Source organism: Theropithecus gelada, chromosome 5 (assembly GCF_003255815.1).
Source record: "Theropithecus gelada isolate Dixy chromosome 5, Tgel_1.0, whole genome shotgun sequence".
NCBI lineage: Eukaryota > Metazoa > Chordata > Mammalia > Primates > Cercopithecidae > Theropithecus > Theropithecus gelada.
The window spans coordinates 99,504,728-99,526,594 of record NC_037672.1 but is presented as its reverse complement, the minus strand read 5'-3'; the positions used below and the strand labels follow the sequence as shown (position 1 = coordinate 99,526,594).

General features: G+C 36.7%; 1 protein-coding gene across 1 annotated transcript in view; it reads right to left on the bottom strand.

Moving 5' to 3' along the window:
* BANK1 (B cell scaffold protein with ankyrin repeats 1) overlaps window positions 1-21,867 on the bottom strand; it is a 250,288-nt gene that overhangs the window by 37,660 nt on the left and 190,761 nt on the right. The window contains exons 7-9 of the mRNA XM_025384833.1: window positions 13,911-13,989; window positions 9,769-10,077; window positions 5,053-5,361 (exon numbers count right to left, since the gene is read on the bottom strand). Coding sequence (XP_025240618.1) covers window positions 5,053-5,361; window positions 9,769-10,077; window positions 13,911-13,989 — 697 coding nt within the window. The remainder of the gene's footprint in view (window positions 1-5,052; window positions 5,362-9,768; window positions 10,078-13,910; window positions 13,990-21,867) is intronic.

Sequence of the window (21,867 nt, the reverse complement as noted above, 5' to 3'; positions counted from 1 at the left end):
TGTCTCTGGAGTAAGGGGATTGATGATGGTGAAACAGAGCTTCAATGTCACATGTTTTAAGCTTTGTGAAAGCAGTTAGAGTGCTTAGCTGTATATGAATAACACAGAGCTTTGTCCAATTCTATGTGGGTTCTTCCCTTCAAATGGTAGTGTTTTGGACATAAGATGGTTTAAGGCAGGAAAAATTTAGGAATTAGAGACTGATATAGTCTTCTGATTACCTTCCAGAGTGTTAATGAAGTCTTCTGTTCTAGCCACATTGATATGGATCTTGTCATTTCTATCATTTCATTCAGTTAATATTCACCAATTATTCATAGTTTCTACAGTGAATTCAGCACTGATCTTGGCACCAGAGATACAATGGGGAAAAAAGATTAGTTTGGTCTCTTCCTTCATGGATCTTATAGGTTAGAAGGAAGAAATAAATATTAACAAACAATCCAGGAATAAATATATCAGTGATGGAAATTTGTGGTGCCATGTGCTCAGGCATTAGATCCAGATAAATCTGGGTCCAAATCCCTCCTCTTCCTCTTCCTGATTTTATCACCTTGGGCAAGACACTGACACTACTGAGCATTAGTTTCTTTATCTCTAAAATGAGGTTATTAATGCCAACTATGCAGGGTTATTGCATGAATCAGAAATTATCATGAAAGCTGCCTAATAATAATTATTATAAGAAGATGACTAAGCCAACTTGTTCTGTTAGAATACGGGGTCTTCCTTCCCTGACACATTCCAGCACTATTGTTTTCCCTAACTTCTGATTCCACCAGAATCCAAGAAACAGACACTAAACTGAGAAAATTAAAAGTAGAATTGTTTTAATTATAATGCACTGAACATATACCACATATCAAGTATTGTGTTGGGTATTTTCTAATTTTATCTCATTTAGAGATTAACAGTCTTTGAAATATATATCATTTGTATCCCCAGCTTACGGTGAGGAAATTCAGTCTCAGAAATGTGAATTTGCTTGCTTGGGTAACATCAGCTAAATTTGAATACAAGTCTTTCTGCAAAGCCAGCATGATTTTCCTTTGCCTAGTTCCTTTGCCATTACTTCTTCAGTGTCTGAAATAGTAAGCTGGGATTCTGCATTCCTGTATTTTTCCTCTATCTCCTATTCCAAATCCTTCAATTCTGGCTATGTTAACACACCCTGAGTATACCAATATACTGATACCATTTTTGGACTCTGGCAAGCAATGGGGCCAGAAATTAATCTTCTAATTGAGTGGATGGTTTTCTGGGAAATGGTGGCAATTTGACTTAATAGATCTGCCCAAGCTAGGGGGAAAAAAAAGGAAAGATGTGAGAAAAGGCTCTTACTCTGTGAAATGCAAAGAACATCAAGAATGAATTAGCTGATGAGGTAATCTCTTTCTAATGTGGGAACACAATGATCAACAATCAATTGCATAAAAGAAAAAGGCAGGCAAGTATATATCCCAGTGAAAGAGAAAAGGAATAAAAAATGGAAGAGGATTTTGGTGACCTTATTTGTAGTCCAGCTTTTGCTACTTATTTGGGATACAGTAAATAACCATACCTATTTTATATACTTAATTGCAAAAAAAAATTATAGCACTAGTTTTCATCTCCATGTAATACAAATATAATGAGAGTAAATTATATTGTATTAGGATTAGAAAGATATCTTATAAATATTGAAGGGTGCCAGTCTTGGGATGGGTGAGATAAGTAACCTTTAAAATTTATTAGAAACTCAAGATATTTAAGATTCTTTAATGTTTCTATGTGTGCACATACCTACAGGACAAATTGCGACACTGCACGTTCAGAATTTACATACTTAGTACACAGATTTTATCATTGGCACTCAATCAATGTTTATGTAACTGATAAATAAATCAATGAGAGGAAAACCATCCAAACGCACTTATTTAACTTGGGGATGGGTTGAAAGCCTAAACCAGTCATAGCCCCAAATTCTTTCTCCAGTCCTGTAAAATGAAGCACTCATCCCTAATAGGAGGTTTCTTCATTAGAGAAATTGAACAGAAGTAGCTCTGGACATGGGACACAAGGCACACTGGGTGGCAGGAATTACAAACTAGACTGAAAACAGGGAGAACGAGTTAAATTGTGCATTCTGAATGGTGAAATTTCCCAGTCTTCTTCTGGCATTCTAATCTCAGCGTGCTGGGAACTGGATATGTAAATGCAGACTATAGTTAGTTGAAGAGTATTCTAGAAAAAGTTAAAAGCATAGGCAAATAGAGTCACATAAATAATATTCTGGGGCCATCCAGTGAAAAAGCTGGTTACCTACTTCCTAATTACCCTACAATGCCGTCCATAAGTTAACAACTAGAGTTTCCAGTGAGGCATTTGGTGCTTCATTCTTTTTTTTTTTTTTTTTTTTTTTTTTTTTTTTTTTTTTTTTTTTTTTTTGACGGAGTCTTGCTCTGTTGCTCAGGCTGGAGTGGAGTGGCACGATCTTGGCTCACTACAACCTCCGACTCCTGGGTTCAAGCGATTCTCCTGCCTCAGCCTCCCGAGTAGCTGGGATTACAGGCACCTGCCACCATGCCCGGATAACTTTTTTTGTGTTTTTAGTAGAGATGGGGTTTCACCATGTTGGCCAGGCTGGTCTCAAACTCCTGGCCTCAGGTGATCCACCCGCCTTGGCCTCCCAAAGTGTTGGGATTACAGACACGACCCACTGCGCCCAGCCGGTGCTTCATTGTTAAACATTAAAACGTAGTTAAGAATAGCCATATTTGATGGAAGTATCAAATGCTACAGGCAGAACAAACAACAAGTAAAGACAACAGAGAAAATATGAGAGCAGAAGGAAAAAATAAGAACAAAAGAAATTTAAAAACAAATCAAAACAAAATGAAACAAAATCAGTAACAAAGATATTGAATTATATTTCTATGTATCCATGCCACCTAAAAGAGAAAATAATCCTGTAAAAAAGAACAACAGAGAACAAGAAAGAGATCTTGAAAAACAAGAATATAACCACCAATAGAAGGATGGGAAGATAATGGCCAAACAGTACACGAACACAACATGGGATTCCATTCTTGTCTGGAGAAACTCCCTCAGCATTGGAGTATAGAAGATGAGGTATCTCTTCAAAAATTTCTAGAGTACAACTAACTTTTTGTATCAAGCTATATCTACTTTCTCTTTTAAAAGTATTTACTGGTATTTAGCAACTATGTCAAGGAGATAGTAATACCCTAAAGATACTAAACTATGAGAGACAACCTGAGAATTTCTAACAGACGTTCATTCCTTGACTTTGTAATCTAGACAACTGTTACAATTCATGTTTTATTTCAGCTGAAACAGTTGATTAATTTGCTACAGTTTCCTAATTTGTTATAGTTTCTTGAACAGTATCAAGAGTAGATCATCATTAAATAAGTGTGTTTTATACTGATAAATACTTCATGCATGCTTGCTAAATTTTCTTATATGAATCTCTCAATATATACATGAAGCGTAAGGAATAGAATGGTTTCTTTTGAAAATATTAAGTATGTATGAGTAATTGTGTTTCTCTTAGGTAGATATGTAGTATATATTTAAATGTTTTTGTGTTGCATATTATTTATAGGAGTTGAGCTTCTCTCTTATAGAATTAGGAAGGAAGTATCAAGGAGAATTTCTACATATATGCTATGGTTTCATGTTCCCTGAAAGACTTGTCATTATCCTTCTTAATGAGGAAGTAGAAACCAGAACCCAATCCATCATTCTTATTTTCTTTACTTACTATATTTCTAAATTTAAAAATGAGCCAGTACATGGGCAAAGACTTAATGTGTAAAACACCAAAAGCAATGGCAACAAAAGACAAAATTGACAAATGGGATCTAATTAAACTAAAGAGCTTCTGCACAGCAAAAGAAACTATCATCAGAGTGAAGAGGCAACCTACAGAATGGCAGAAAATTTTCGCAACCCATCCATCTGACAAAGGGTTAATATCCAGAATCTACAAAGAACTTAAACAAATTTACAAGAAGAAAATAATCCCATCAAAAAAGTGGGCAAAGGATATAAACAGACACTTCTCAAAAGAAGACATTTATGCAGCCAATAGACACATGAAAAAGTGCTCATCATCACTGGTCATTAGAGAAATGCAAATCAAAATCACAGTGAGATACCATTACATACCAGTTAGAATGGCAACCATTAAAAAGTCAGGAAACAACAGATGCTGGTGAGGATGTGGAGAAACAGGGATGCTTTTACACTGTTGGTGGGAGGTTGTAAATTAGTCAATCATTGTGGAAGACAGTGTGGTGATTCCTCAAGGATCTAGAACTAGAAATACCATTTGACCCAGCAATCCCATTACTGGGTATATACCCAGAGGATTATAAATCATTCTACTATAAAGACACATGCACATGTATGTTTACTGCGACACTATTCACAATAGCAAAGACTTGGAACCAACCCAAATGTCCATCAATAGTAGACTGGATAAAGAAAATGTGGCACATACACACCATGGAATACTATGCAGACATAAAAAAGGATGAGTTCATGTCCTTTGCAGGGACATGGATGAAGTTGGAAACCATCATTCTCAGCAAACTATCACAAGAACAGAAAACCAAACACTGCATGTTCTCACTCATAAGTGGGAGTTGAACGATGAGAACACATAGACACAGGGAGGGGAATATCACACACTGGGGCCTGTTGTGGGGTGGAGGGCTAGGGGAGGGATAACATTAGGAGAAATACCTAATGTAGGTGACGGGCTGATGGGTACAGTAAACCACCATGACATGTATACCTATGTAACAAAACTGCATGTTCTGCATATGTACCCCAGAACTTAAAGTATAATAATAATAATAATAATAATAAAAACTCTTAATGAAAAAAAATGAGCCAGTATAGCTTACCTGTGACTTGAAAAAAAAATGTTTAATCTTTGCAGTTTTAGAGCACTAATTGCATCACCTTATCCCCTCCTCCCATCCTCAAAATTTTGTACAAAAAAAATTAACAAGCAAACAAACAACAATGATAAAACATTACCTTGAGCTATGTAAGGTGTAGTTTCCTCTTTTGGAGGTATATTTGTGGGTCGGGGTGTGGGGGCAGGAGGTCTGTTTATAATGAAAGACCGACTCCCAGTTTTTTTCTTTATACTCAGATTGGCCAATATCATGTCATATTCACCGTCATCAATCTCAGCGAAAGTATATGGGTCTTCCTCCTCCTCCTCCTGCTCTTTTTCATCTTCTTTCTTATCTTTTTCTCCTTTGAGCTCATCTCCTTTTTCTTGTATAACACCAGGATCACCCCAGTTTTGACTTCTTTCCATCTGGACTTCCACCATTGTCCCTGTTTATGAAATATTTACATTGTGTTTATTCTTCTGTTATATGTAATATTATTGGTGTCCATCTGTCACGTCTTTGAGCTTCCCAAGATGGCTTAGTCAAGTGCCATAGGAAACAATATTAGAGAAGAGCTCCTGACTCCAGGAGAATAATTTATATGTTACCCCATAAATGCAGAAAAAGTGAGCTGTGTAACTTACTAATAAATCATCCTGCAGTTTGTAATTTAAATTGTATTAAGAAAAACACTTTGCTTAAGACATGGATTTTTTAAAAACATTTAAATGCTTTCCATATTATTCTGTGTAGAGAGAGAGATATATATGAAATATTTAATGTATAAAATATAATTATCTATATGTTATAGATTATATATTAAATATACATTTATATATTATTTTATATATTATATATACTTTTACATATAAAGAATGATTTCATATCAGGAAATTGAGTTATAAATCTATGTCTCAAACTCCACAACTTTGAAAACTTGTGTTTTTCAAGCATAATACTCTTAGATTTTTTTTTTCATTTGAAGTCGTTTCATGTTTCATATTGCTTGCACTGGATATTTCACCTAAAATTTAATTTCTCTGAAAATGACAGGGAGAAATAGCCAAAGGCACCATTAGTTGGTTTCATAGGAGTCGGTCTTTGACTATGACAAACTGACCTTCAAAAATGCAGCTCTTGTTTTCTACAAGCCAACAGACTTTATTCATAGATAAAGGACTCTGGCCAGGCTCGGTGGCTTCTGTGACTAATCACAATGCTTTGGGAGGCTGAGGTGAGAGGATAGCTGGAGGCCAGGAATTTGAGAGCAGCGTAGTGAGACCTAGCTACAAAAATAAAAGAATTAGCCAGGCGGCCAATACTCCTAGCTACTCCAGAAACTGAGGAGAGAAGATTGCTTTAGCCCAAGAGTTGGAGGCTATAGTGAGCTATAAGCATGCCATTGCACTCCAGGCTGGACAACAGAGCGAGATCATGCCTCAAAAATAAAAACAAAAAAATAAACAAATAAAAAACATAGATGACAGACACTGAAAGTAGAGTTAATGACATAAAAGACAGCATGGATGATCAATGGTGTGAGAATGAATTCACATGAAAAGAATAAAATTATAGGTTTCAGAGTTTTTGATGGTTTCGACATTCAGTAATATCTTGACATATTTTTATAAGAATATGTTAAAATATTTTTGTAGAAGTTATTCATAAGACAAAGATATAATATGCTTTGATTGCTTTGATTAACAAGTAAATTAAAAAGAATTTTAATGGCTCTCTACCAGGCCAATGAGGGCTTTTTCTTTCATTTCCATTCTTTTTTGAATTTGCCCTTTGTTTGGTGAGAACCTGATACTCCCCAAATTAGTTTACTTATGAAGATTTTAGTGGAAAAACTTAAAAGGGGAAAGACAAGTAGCAGAGCAGAATAAAAGAATATTATTACAGAAAGATTCAGCAATTGTCTTGGGCAGGTTTATGAGGCGAGATTAAGATAGTCTCCCAACAGAGTCTTAACTCTTATAGTTTCATTTAGTTTAACTTAAGAAGTATTAATTACCAATGTGCCTAGCACTAACTTTCAATTCACCACGACTTGCCTTTTATCCTTTGAATAATACAGTTTTAAGATTTTGATTTTATGACTTCTGGTTCACTGACAGCAACACAGGTGAAACCGGATTAAGTGTGTGGGAACCACTTTTTCAGTGCTTCATTTTTAGCGGGATGTGTCAACCATCTTACGTTTATGAACCAATTTCCTGAGCTCTTAACTCTCTTTGTTTCCCCACCCACCTCTCTTCCCAAGTATTTCTAAAGTTGGGCTTGCGCTAGAAATAATACATTTTACTTTTTATTTTCCAAAGTATTAGATTATCCTTTTCAGTTAAGAGTGGGACCTAAGCTTTCTCAATTCAGGTGGTATATCAATAAAGAAAGATGAAAACAAATCACTTCTATAATTCCAACTTTTGAAGTAATTGGGGCAAGACTGTATAAAAAAGAGAAAAATCCTAATAGCCTAGGAGACCTGTTAATAGAAGTAACTGACACATTCTAATTATAGCACTGCTTGGAACTGAGTCAAGGAGGGATCTGAGGATTCTTGGGAAGTTAAAAAGAAACAATGGGTTCTTTATAAACTGTAAAGTGCTCTATAGTATTATATGTTATTAGTTTCTCTAATGAAGAAGTTCCTAAATCCATCGTGAGGAATTTGATGCCTACAGCACTGAGGATATGGCTATTTTTTTCCTTCAGAAACTTGATGGTAGATGGAAGCTATTCAGAAAGAACAACTCCTGAAGGTATAACTAGCCAAAGTCAAAGACATACAAAGTCTCTGGCAAAAAAATAAGTGATAGTGTACAGCCTTGCATTTAAAGATGAATAAAAAAATTTTAAGAAAAAATACCGGCATTTTATTATCCACTTCTAACATCAGTGGCTATGAAAAGATAAGATAAAAGTAACACTGAATATAAAATGTAAAAACAGAGTTTTTAAACTAAATAAGTGAGTTTTTGTTTTATTTTGCTTTTTATATTTGCTAGTTTTCAGGAGATGTATTAGCCAAGATTACATTTCTGATCTTAGATATCTCATTAAGACCCTGGGTAGAGTCGTTTTAGACCTGCTAACCAACAGACCATATATAGAAATTTACATTAGGAAAAATATGATTTAATATTAGCACTTTTAAGAGAAATAATCTGACACAAGACAAGTTTGTCTTCTTGACAATTAATTTTGTTATAACAAATTATTAAGATCTGAAAAATGAGAAAAATATGCAAGAATTTTATAGTCAGTGCACTACCAACTTATGATGTTTTCTCCCCTCACCACTAAATATTAATAGATCTACTTCATGGATAAATGTTAGGGGTCCACAAGAGCTTGAAATACAGTAGGTAATAAATATCTGTTGAATGAATGAATGAATCAGAGCAATATCCATTAGGCTTCAGAGCTTTCAATTAAGTAGTATTTTCCACCTCTAACACAGTGCATAAGCTTAATAAAGCTTATGTTGGTAAACTTGGGTCTTCATAGAGAGCCTTCAAGGACACAAATGCTAAATTCCTTTTTTGTTTTTTTTTTTTGAGATGGAGTCTCGCTCTTGTTGTCCAGGCTGGGGTACAGTGGCATGATCTTGGCTCACTGCAACCTCCACCTCCCGGGCTCAAGTGATTCTCCTGCCTCAGCCTCCCCAGTAGCTGGGATTACAGGCGCAAGCACAGCTAACTTTTGTATTTTTAGTAGAGATGGGGTTTCACCATGTTGGCCAGGCTGGTCTCAAACTCCTGACCTCAGGTGATTCGCCTACCTCAGCCTCCCAAAGTGTTGGGATTATAGGTGTGAGCCACTGCGCCCAGCCCAAATACTAAATTTCATTGCTTAAAAATTTACTTTTTGAAACAAGGCCATGTTTTTATACTTTATAGCCTTCTAGGATCCAACAACTAAATTGTAGTGAAAATGGGGTTTTGATAAGGATATTATTTTAACTGAATTGTCTTCTTGAGAACATTGTATTTGGAAAATAAATATAAATTTGGGAAGTACATAAGAAATAATGATCAAAAAGTAGATGATAATTTGTGACTGTAAGAGTGAGCCTGGAGCTGGGAGTTTGTCAGGCTGTTGAACACTCCAGGCAGATAAACCTAATGTGGAAGCTCCTCTTCATGCCCTCCACAAGGACAGATTCCCCACACCCACCTTCCACACCCCAATTCCTGCATCTGGGAACAAATGCCAGTGACAGCTACGTTGACTCTTCTTCCACTTGGATAGTGTATAGAGTGTTTCTTTGGTGTCAGTGCAGTGTGCGACAAACCCTTTAACACTTCATTCTCCCACAGCTACCAAGTGACTGAAGTGCCCAAGTTCATCCGAAAATTGTGGATCATCAGCATTTCACTTTTTTTTTTCTGAAGACTGAGAGCATGTTTTAAAAGCAATGTTGTATTTCCTTTTCCACAAAATGCCTGAGGTTCATTTTACATGAAGAACTATAGACTCCTTCCAAGTTTTATTTTCTTAAAGCTTTGTAATGAGACAGGGAAGAAAGAAAGAGAGAAAGAGAGAAAAAGTGAGAGAAGGAAGGAAGAAAGCAAAGGAGGGAGGGTGGAAAGAGGAAGGAAGGAAGGAAGGAAGGAAGGAAGGAAGGAAGGAGAGAAGGAAAGAAAAAAGAAAGAAAAGAACGAAGTAGAGGTAGGTATCTCTTGCCTCATTTCCCAGGCCTTAGTTTTTAAAGAATAGGAGGAATGCTGCTCTTGGTCTCAGAAGCGGATCTGCTCTGTATAGATTTGCCATTGCACTATTTGCTATGTAAGCCTGTCAAAGGTTTGTCTTTGTTTTGCTTTGTTTTTTCTAAACTTAAACTTACCTGGTAAGGTGAAGTGAGGTCTTTCCAGTTGGAAGGCAGTAGCTACGGGTCGCGGCGGAGGGAGAGGAGGTCTGCTGCTCATGAGTGGCTCTTGTGAATTATTTTCTGGATCGGCATCAGGAATGAACGCATACAAGTCATCATACTGGTCCTCAGAACTCTCACTGCCAAACTCTAGTGGGCTGTGCTTGGCCTCCATGTCTGATCCATTCTCTTTTCCTTCCCCTTCCATTTCACTTGCCTCAGCAACATCTGCACTCTGCCTGTAGGTCTTCCTGCTTTCATGATGACATGCTGGGTTCCGTGTGGCTGTTTACAATGAAGATTGCATTATTTCATTTAATCACACCATCTGGAGGCATTTCATATTTTGTAAATTTGTACAGAAATAGTAGTACTGCTAATAAAACTTTTACGACCTCATATAGTGAAAAGCTGTCAAATGTATAACTTTTAGTGAACAGTCATTTATTTCTGGGCTTTTAAAATACTTACCAAATGAACAGTCAAAGCTCCATTATGTCTTGCTATCTGTGTATATGACACACTCATGCAGATAATGATATTCTGATTCTTTAGAGTTGTTGTTTTAACAAGTTCATATATTTGATAGCATCCTTGCATTTTTATTAGAAAACAATATAACTGACCCAATAAAATAATAAATGATGGAAAAGGTAAAGAAAAGGGAAAAGACACAAACCTTTACTTGCTTGTAAATAATAAATACAAATGAATCTGTGACTCTTATTTAGTTATTTAATATATATTGATCTTTACAGATAACTATAATATTTTATAATTCCTTATAATAAATCATTTACAGATACTATATTAACTTTGGAACTATTACTTGGTAAAAGTTAATTTTTTTTGGTGGGGAAGGCATGTAAATCACCAACAGTAGGCAAATCTTTCTGAGGATCAGTTCTTCACCTATAAATGCATTCTACTCTGAAATTTAACCAAATGATCCAAATTCCCTCTACTCTGACAACCATACCATTATTTGTTTTTATGTTATATACAGTAAGTGCTCTTTAAATACTCAGGAAGAAAACAGAAAAAAAGAAATTATAATACAATGACTTTAAATCTTCAGAAAAAAACTTTTATTAAATTTTCTTTATAAAAATCTTCTCTAAATAAAGGATTCGAAAAATTTAAAACAGTCTTTTGGAATTTCTAAATAGACTTTGGAACCTCTGTAACAGACCTTTGAATTTGTGAATTCTTGTCCTTGTCAAGGCAAGAAATTGCTGTATTAAAAAAGTTGTTAAGCTAAAATATAGCTTAAAATCCCAAACAGCAGAATGTAGAGAAGAAAGACTCCTTTAAAATGAAGAATTACACCATAGAAATTTTTCTCCCATGGAGAAAAATTAGTCATGTAGAAAAATCATGCCCATGATGGTAGCCCATATTACTCTATGGAATTTTCTTTTTTGTTTTTCTATTCTTTCATGTGAGAAAGAAGAAAGATACAGTTTCCAATATTAGAACTAAACTAAGATTCTGTAATTACCAGCCTGGGCAGAGTGGATAGTTATTTGTTTCTGTATGATCTATCTGCACAGATCTCATTCATCTTTTTATCCTTAACACAAAACACTAAGCCTGAAATAAAGTAGTCTCTAGAAATGCTGATGGAGTAGATGATGGAATGGATGGAAAAAAATTATTGCTCAGGCTAGCAAAGGGACTTTATTATTTCTGTATGGGCAAATCAGTCATCAACTCAGAATTACATTCATGCTATAGGAAATTACTCTTAGCCACATTTCTGTTTATATATTCAGTGTTTCTTAATACCGAATAAGTAACAGAATCTGTATGGTACTTGTCATCAAATATGCCGAAACTTGAGTTTCAGCCCTGGAAAGTCAGATTTAACGAGTTAGTGTGTTTTAGCATGCTTTGTCGTAATGGTAATACCAATGGGAACCCGCTGAGCTAGGGTTCTGTGCTTCCCCCTCTCACTCATGAAAGAGACTGGCTTGAGCCCAGTCACACACAGTTTCATATACAAGAGAGTTTATAGTTTCAAACTGCAAAAGGGAAATTTTTTTTAATAAATAATTGAAATAATATTTTATTATTACAGTCAATTCTTCTGAAAATTAAATGTCATAAATGTATGGTAATTTTCAATGATGGCCTGATTATAAATCAGTTTTATTATAATTTAAATGATAAGATATATAACTTCAAAGCTTGGTGCATTAATCCATTAATTTAATATTTAGCATTTTTTGTGTCCTGCAATAATTTGAAGAGTTTACTAATCTTGCCAAAGTATGCTAGTGAAGGCATTTAATTGTATTTAACTTTATTTGATTTGCAGTTCCCTATCATTTGAAAAACTTTTGGTCAATAATGTTTCATTAGGTATAGACTATGTTCTGTTACAGGCACTGGGGATACAATAAAAACAGTGAATAAGAAGCCCTAATCCCTTTGAGCATGTGTTTTAGAAAGAGAATACAGGCAATAAACAACAACCAGATAAATAATATATTATGTTAAGTGTTGATAAATGCAATGAAGAAAAGGAGCAGGTAAAGTGAAATGAAGAGGAGGGTGTCATAATACAAAGAAAGAAGTGATGGAGCAAGCCTTGGGCATATAAGGAGAAAGTGTACAGAAGGAATAGAAAGTGCAAATGCCCTGAGGCAGGAGCATTATTGGTGTGTGAACAAGCAAGAGAATGGTGAGAGATGGGAACACAAAGATTAGGGCCTTGTAGGGGATGAGAAAGATTATGAGTACAATAGGGAAGTATTGGAGGATTTGGTGAAGAAAAGTGTTTAATCCTTCATGAAAGGTGTTTAGTCTTTTCATGAAGCAAAGAATATCAGAGGCAGCAAATGTGAAAGTTGCAATGAAGGCTTTCTATACATTATTTAGTAGCATTCCTTCTATCTCTACCCAATAAATACCAGTAGTAATCCTCCCTCCTGAGTCATAACAATAGAAACATTTCTGTTCATTGCCAAACTTGCAATATAGGAAGTGACATTGGCCCTCCATTTCTCCACTGCGTTACTGCAGTAAACAAAGGGAGAACTGATGATGGTGTGGACTAGGATAATGAAAGGGGAGAGAAATGGCTGAATGCTGGGAATATTTTGAAGGTAGAGTCAACAGTATTGTATAACTGATTGCGTATGGGATAGGAGAGAAAGTAAAAATGCCAAGGATGACTTTCAAGGATTTTTTAACTGACTTGAACAAAGGAGGGAAGGAGTTTTTACTTACTGAGATAGGGAAGTCATCAGATGGAGAGGTTTGGCAATGGCAGGAATCAGAATTTTCAAAAATGTTGGGTGTGAGATTCCTATCCAACATGCTGGTGAAGCCGTTGAGCTGTATGCCAATAAAACCTGGCATAATGGGGAGAGTTTACATACACATATAAACATGTATATATACATGTGTGTATATATATGTGTATATAACTGTATATATATATATACACACATATATATACACACATGTATATATACATGTTTATATGTGTATGTAAACTCTATATATATGTGTATATAACTATATATACACATATATATGTGTATATAACTCTATATACACATATATATNATGTATAAAATCTATATACACATATATATGTGTATATAACTCTATATACACATATATGTAAGTGTGTATATAAACTTATACGTTTATATACATGTAGGAACATCATGAATTATTTCTTCAGACTTTAGAATGTAGAATCACAGATATAGAGCCAGGGAGGACCTTAGAGAGTATTCTAGTTCAATGTTTTCATTTCATAACTGAGAAAACTAAGGTCTGCAAAGAACGTGGTTTTGTGTTTTTAAAAAACTTTAAAAATGTAGTTGCCAAATAGTCCAAATAGTCATAACAGAGTTATTTGTGTATTCCCTCTGGGTAGGAAAAATCAGTATTTGATTACTAAAACTTGAACGTATTAAAAGCATTTAAATTAGCAATATGATGTAGTAGTGTCTCTATTACAAATTAAAAGCCAGTTAATTAAATACCATGCCACATTCTCTTCAGTCTTGCTTTTTCAGTTACATCTTCCATAAGTCACATATATATGTGGTATATATATGGATATGACATATGTATATATAAAACATAGAAAAACTTACAAGGAATATATGTGGAAAATGAGGCAATATCCTCTTCATAATCATTTTCTTGCTCATTATTTGTGTCAATTTCTTGGATCTGTAAAAATAAATGTAATTTTTAATAATATGCATTAATCTTAATAAATATGCACTGGATGCCTCTGCAATTAAGAAATAGCTTTTGCTGGGTTCCAAGATGGCTGAAAAGGAACAGCTCCAGTCTATAGCTTCCAGCGTGAGCAACGCAGAAGACGGCTGACTTCTGCATTTCCAACTGAGGTACCGGGTTCATCTTACTGGTCCATGTCAGACAGTGGGTGCAGGACAGTGGGTGGAGCCCACCAAGACAGAACCAAAGCAGGGCAAGGCATCGCCTCACCTAGGAAGCAAAAGTGGTCAGGGAATTCCCTTTCCTAGCCAAGGGAAGCCGTGACAGACATCACCTGGAAAATTGGGTCACTCCCACCCTAAGACTGAGCTTTTCCAAGAGTCTTAGCAAATGGCACACCAGGAGACTATATCCCGCACCTGGCTTGGAGGGTCCCACAGCCACAGAGCCTCACTCATTGCTAGCACAGCAGTCTGAGATGGAACTGCAGGGTGACAGTGAGGCTGGAGGAGGGACGCCCACCATTGCTGAGGCTTGAGTAGGTAAACAAAGCAGGTGGGAAGTTCAAACTGGGTGGAGCCCACTGCAGCTCAAGGAGGCCTGCCTGCCTTTGCAGACTCCACCTCTGGGGGCAAGGCATAGCCGAACAAAAGGCAGCAGAAACTTCTGCAGATTTCAATGTCCCTGTCTGATAGCTTTGAAGAGAGTAGTGGTTCTCTCATCAGAGTTTGAGATCTGAGAACGGACAGACTGCCTCCTCAAGTGGGTCCCTGACCCCTAAGTAGCCTAACTGGGAGGCACACCCCAGTAGGGGTAGACTGACACCTCACATGGCCAGGTACCCCTCTGAGACAAAGCTTCCAGAGGAACGATCAGGCAGCAACATTTGCTGTTCAACAATATTCACTGTTCTGCAGCCTCTGCTGCTGATACCCAGGAAAACAGGTCTGGAGTGGACCTCCAGTAAACTCCAAAAGACCTGCAGCTGAGGGTCCTGATTGTTACAAGGAAAACTAACATAGAGAAAGGTCATCCACACCAAAACCCCATCTGTACATCACCATCACCAAAGACCAAAGGTAGATAAAACCACAAAGATGGAGAGAAACAAAGGAGAAAAGCTGAAAATTCTAAAAATTAGAGTGCCTCTTCTCCTCCAAAGGAACGCAGCTCCTTGCCAGCAATAGAACAAAGCTAGACGGAGAGTGACTTTGACAAGTTGAGAGAAGAAGGCTTCAGATGATCAAACTTCTCCGAGCTAAAGGAGGAAGTGTGAACCCATCACAAAGAAGCTAAAAACCTTGCAAAAAGATTAGATGAATGGATAACTAGAATAACCAGGGTAGAGAAGTCCTTAAATGACCTGATGGAGTTGAAAACCATGGCATGAGAACTATGTGACACATGAACAAGGTTCAGTAACCAATTCAATCAACTGGAAGAAAGGGTACCAGTGATTAAAGATCAAATGAATGAAATGAAGCGAGAAGAGAAGTTTAGAGAAAAAAGAGTAAAAATAAATGAACAAAGCCTCCAAGAAATACGGGACTATGTGAAAAGACCAAATCCACATCTGACTGGTGTACCTGAAAGTGACATGGAGAATGGAACCAAGTTGGGAAATATTCTGCAGGATATTATCTAGGAGAACTTACTCAACCTAGCAAGGCAGGCCGACATTCAAATTCAGGAAATACAGAGAACGCCACAAAGATACTCCTTCGGAAGAGTAACCCCAAGACAAACAACTGTCAGATTCACCAAGGTTGAAATGAAGGAAAAAATGTAAAGGGCAGCCAGAGAGAAAGATCGGGTTACCCACAAAGGGAAGCCCATCCGACTAACAGTGGATCTCTCAGCAGAAACTCTACATGCTAGAAGAGAGTGGGGGCCAATATTCAACATTCTTAAAGTAAAGAATTTTCAACCCAGAATTTCATATCCAGACAAACTAAGTTTCATAAGTCAAGGAGAAATAAAATCCTTTACAGACAAGCAAATGCTTAGAGATTTTGTCACCACCAGGCCTGCCCGACAAGAGCTCCTGAAGGAAGCCCTAAACATGGAAAGGAACAACCAGTACCAGCCACTGCAAAAACATGCCAAAATGGAAAGACCATAGATGCTAGGAAGAAACTGCATCAACTAATGAGCAAACAGCCAGCTAACATCATAATGACAGGATCAAATTCACACATAACAATATTAACCTTAAATGTAAATGGGCTAAATGGTCCAATTAAAAGACAAAGACTGGCAAATTGGATAAAGAGTCAAGACCCATCAGTGTGCTGTATTCAGGAGACCCATCTCAAGTGCAGAGATACACATAGGCTGAAAATAAAGGGATGGAGGAAGATTTACCAAGCAAATGGAAAACAAAAAAAGGCAGGGGTTTCAATCCTAGTCTCTGATAAAACAGACTTTAAACCAACAAAGATCAAAAGAGACAAGGAAGGCCATTACATAATGGTAAAGGGATCAATTCAACAAGAAGAGCTAACTATCGTAAATATATATGCACCCAATACAGGAAAACCCAGATTCATAAAGCACGTCCTTAGAGACTTACAAAGAGACTTAGACTCCCACACAATAGTAATGGGAGACTTTAACACTCCACTGTCAACATTAGACAGATCAACGAGACAGAAAGTTAACAAGGACATGCAGGAATTGAACTCAGCTCTGCACCAAGCAGACCTAATAGACATCTACATAACTCTCCACTCCAAATCAACAGAATAAACATTCTTCTCAGCACCACATCGCACTTATTCCACAATTGACCACATAGTTGGAAGTAAAGCACTCCTCAGCAAATGTACAAGAACAGAAATTATAACAAACTGTCTCTCAGACCACAGTGCAATCAAACTAGAACTCAGGACTAAGAAACTCACTCAAAACCACTCAACTACATGGAAACTGAACAACCTGCTCCTGAATGACTACTGGGTACACAACGAAATGAGGGCAGAAAGAAAGATGTTCTTTGAAACCAATGAGAACATAGACACAACTTACCAGAATCTCTGGGACACATTTAAAGCAGTGTGTAGAGGGAAATTTATAGCACTGAATGCCCACAAGAGAAACCAGGAAAGATCTAAAATTGACACCCTAACATCACAATTAAAAGAACTAGAGAAGCAAGAGCAAACACATTCAAAAGCTAGCAGAAGGCAAGAAACAACTAAGATGGAAGCAAACTGAAGGAGATAGGGACACAAAAATCCTTTCAAAAAATCCAAGAATCCAGGAGCTGGTGTTTTGAAAAGATCAACAAAATTGATAGAACGCTAGCAAAACTAATAAAGAGGAAAAGAGAGAAGAATCAAATAGGTGCAATAAAACACGATAAAAGGGATATCACCAATGACCCCAAAGAAATGCAAACTACGATCAGAGAATACTATAAACACCTCTATGCAAATAAACTAGAAAATCTAGAAGAAATGGATAAATTCCTGGAAACATACACTCTCCCAAGACTAAATCAGGAAGAAGTTGAATCCATGAATAGACCAATAACAGGTTCTGAAATTGAGGCAATAATTAATAGCCTACCAACCAAAAACAGTCCAGGACCAGATGGATTCACAGTCGAATTCTACCAGAGGTACAAGGAGGAGCTGGTACCATTCCTTCTGAAACTATTCCAATCAATAGAAAAAGAGGGAATCCTCCCTAACTCATTTATGAGGCCAGCATCATCCTGATACCAAAGCCTGGCAGAGACACAACAAAAAAACAGAATTTTAGACCAATATCCCTGATGAACATCGATGCAAAAATCCTCAATAAAATAATGGCAAACCAAATCCAGCAGCACATCAAAAAGCTTATCCACCATGACAAAGTGGGTTTTATCCCTGGGAAGCAAGGCTGGTTCAACATATGCAAATCAATAAACGTAATCCAGCATATAAACAGAACCAAAGACAAAAACCACATGATTATCTCAATAGATGCAGAAAAGGCCTTTGACAAAATTCAACAGCCCTTCATGCTTAAAACTCTCAATAAATTTGGTATTGATGGGACGTATCTCAAAATAATAAGAGCTATTTATGACAAACACACAGCCAATATCATACTGAATGGGCAAAAACTGGAAGCATTCCCTTTGAAAACTGGCACAAGACAGGGATGCCCTCTCTCACCACTCCTATTCAACATAGTGTTGGAAGTTCTGTCTAGGGCAATCAGGCAAGAGAAAGAAATAAAGGGTATTCAATTAGGAAATGAAGAAGTCAAATTGTCCCTGTTTGCAGATGACATGACTGTATATTTTGAAAACCCCATAGTCTCAGCCCAAAATCTCCTTAAGCTGATAAGCAAATTCAGCAAAGTCTCAGTATACAAAATCATTGTGCAAAAATCACAAGCATTCTTATACACCAGTAACAGACAAACAGAGAGCCAAATCATGAGTGAACTCCCATTCACAACTGCTTCAAAGAGAATAAAATACCTAGGAGAATCTAACTTACAAGGGATGTGAAGGACCTCTTCAAGGAGAACTGCAAACCACTGCTCAATGAAATAAAAGAGGACACCAACAAATGGAAAAACATTTCTTGCTCATGGATAGGAAGAATCAATGTCGTGAAAATGGCCATACTGCCCAGGGTAATTTGTAGATTCGATGCCATTCCCATCAAGCTACCAATGACTTCTTCACAGAATTGGAAAAAACTACTTTAAAGTTCTTATGGAACCAAAAAAGAGCCCGCACAGCCGAGACAATCCTTAGCTAAAAGAATAAAGCTGCAGGCATCATGCTACCTGACTTCAAACTATACTACAAGGGTACAGGAACAAAAACAGCATGGTACTGGTACCAAAAAAGAGATATAGACCAATGGTCTCTGTTGGTCTATATCAGAACAGAGCCCTCAGAAATAATCCCACACATCTACAGCCATCTGATCTTTGACAAACCTGACAAAAACAAGAAATGGGGAAAGATTTCCCTATTTAATAAATGGTGCTGGGAAAACTGGCTAGCCATATGTAGAAAGCTGAAACTGGATCCCTTCCTTACACCTTATACAAAAATTAATTCAAGATGGATTAAAGACTTAAATGTTAGACTTAAAACCATAAAAACCCTAGAAGAAAACCTAGGTAATATTATTTAGGACATAGGTATGGGCAACGACTTCATGTCTAAAACACCAAAAGCAATGGCAACAAAAGCCAAAACTGACAAATGGGATCTAATTAAACAAAAGAGCTTCTGCACAGCAAAAGAAACTACCATCAGAGTGAACAGGCAACCTACAGAATGGGAGAACATTTTTGCAATCTACTCATCTGACAAAGGGCTAACACCCAGAACCTATAAAGAACTCAAACAAATTTACAAGAAAAAACCAAACAACCCCATCAAAAAGTGGGCAAAGGATATGAACAGACACTTCTCAAAGGAAGACATTTATGCAGCCAACAGACACATGAAAAATGCTCATCATCACTCGCCATCAGAGAAACGCAAATCAAAACCACAATGAGATACCATCTCACACCAGTTAGAATGGCGATCATTAAAAAGTCAGAAAAAAACAGGTGCTGGAGAGGATGTGGAGAAATAGGAACACTTTTACACTGTTGGTGGGACTGTAAACTAATTCAACCATTGTGGAAAACAGTGTGGCGATTCCTCAAGGATCTAGAACTAGAAATACCATTTGACCCAGCCATCCCATTACTGGGGATATGCCCAAAGGATTATAAATCATGCTGCTATAAAGACACATGCACACGTATGTTTGTTGCGGCTCTATTCACAATAGCAAAGACTTGGAATCATCCCAAATGTCCATCAGTGACACACTGGATTAAGAAAATGTGGCACATACACATGATGGAATACTATGCAGCTATAAAAAAGGATGAGTTTGTGTCCTTTGTAGGGACATGGATGCAGCTGGAAACCATCATTCTCAGCAAATTATCGCAAGAACAGAAAACCAAACACCGCATATTCTCACTCATAGGTGAGAACTGAACAATGAGATCACTTGGACACAGGAAGGGGAACATCACACATCGGGGCCTGTTTTGGGGGGTATTGGGTGGAGGGATAGCATTAGGAGATATACCTAATGTAAATGACGAGTTAATGGGTGCAGCACACCAACATGGCACATGTGTACGTATGTAACAAACCTGCACGTTGTGCACATGTACTCTAGAACTTAAAGTATAATAAAAAAATAAATTAAAAATAAAAATAAAAATCCATAGTACTCCAAAACCATTTCAAGGATTTTCTTTACTAATTTTTTAGTAGTAATGGTTTACAAAGATTTTGGGGATTATGCAAAAATGTCATTATATTTTTCAGAAGCTAGGGCATTATGAGCTCAAAATCACTGTGAATTAATAAACTGACATTAGGCACATGTTTGGATGGATGTGTATGTACTGAGGTTGAAACCTAATGGAATTGTTTTTTGTGTCATAACTGAAGGCATGTGACATTTGTACAAAAAGCCAAACACCCTGAACCCAATAATGTCTCAAAAGAATCTGCCTCTAAATTAAAAAAAATCTAGGTTGATTTGAAAACTTTCATAAATAATATGTACAATTGATATTTTATATAATCAGACTATGCACGGAGTAATTGTTTTCTCCAGAATAAAATGCTCTGCAGAAATATTTATGCTAAAAACCCGATGCTTCTTACTTGGGTTCCCTACACTTACAATCGTATTTATTTTGAAAAACATGCTGGATCTAATAATATATTAATAATTCTTCAATAAAATCAATGATGGCTTCAGAGTTGAGTCTCATGGCATTCTGACATCTAATACTTTAATCCTTGGCTGTGTGGTGGAGTAGACAGAACACAGACTATGGAGTCAATTTAAGTACAAATCACATCTCTATCATATACTACCTGTGCGACATTAGGCCAGACACTTAACTCTAAGCCTCAATATTATATCCTGCAAAATGTGGATAGTAATATCTATGCCATCAGTTTGATGGGAGAATTAAATCAGAATAATGTAAGCAAGACACATATCACATCTACCACATAGTAACTGCTCAATAAATGTAATCTGCATATTTGATCTTCCTTCATCTAAGATATACATCTACTTTTAAGCAAGCATGGTTTCCTTCATTCATTTGTCAAATATTTTTGTAGGCCTACTATCTGCTAAATACTCTGTTAACTACTGGGGAAGGTAAGTTGAAAATAGAAAAAGAGATATATTTCCCATTTTAAAAAATAACCACATTTGTAATGGAAGAGGAAGACAAACAAAAAGTTATTAGAATACAATATTTTATTTATTTCACAACAACAAACTCAGTCCTTAGAGTTGAAATAGAGTATTAAGAAATAGATGATCAAAGCAGGCTGGGCACGGTGGATTACCTGAGGTCAAGAGTTCAAGACCAGCCTGGCCAACATGGTGAAATCCTGTCTCTACTAAACATACAAAAAGTAGCCGGGCCTGGTGGCACACCCTTGTAATCCCAGCTACTTGGGAGGCTGAGGCAGGAGAACTGCTTGAGCCCAAGACACAGAGGTTGCAGTGAGCCCAGATTGTGCCACTGCACTCCAGCCTGGCCAACGGAGTGAGACTCTGTCAAAAGAAAAGAAAGAAAGAAAGAAAGAAAAAGGAAGGAAGGAAGGAAGGAAGGGAAAGAAAGAAAGAAAGAGAAAGAAAGAAAGAAAGAAAGAAAGAAAGAAAGAAAGAAAGAAAGAAAGAAAGAAAGAAAGAAAAGAAAGGGAGAGAGAGAAAGAAAGAGAAAGAAAGAAAGAAGAAAGAAAGGAAGGAAGGAAAGAAAGAGATGATCAAAGCAAAAGTTTTATTCATTTGCTTTTGGGTTTGG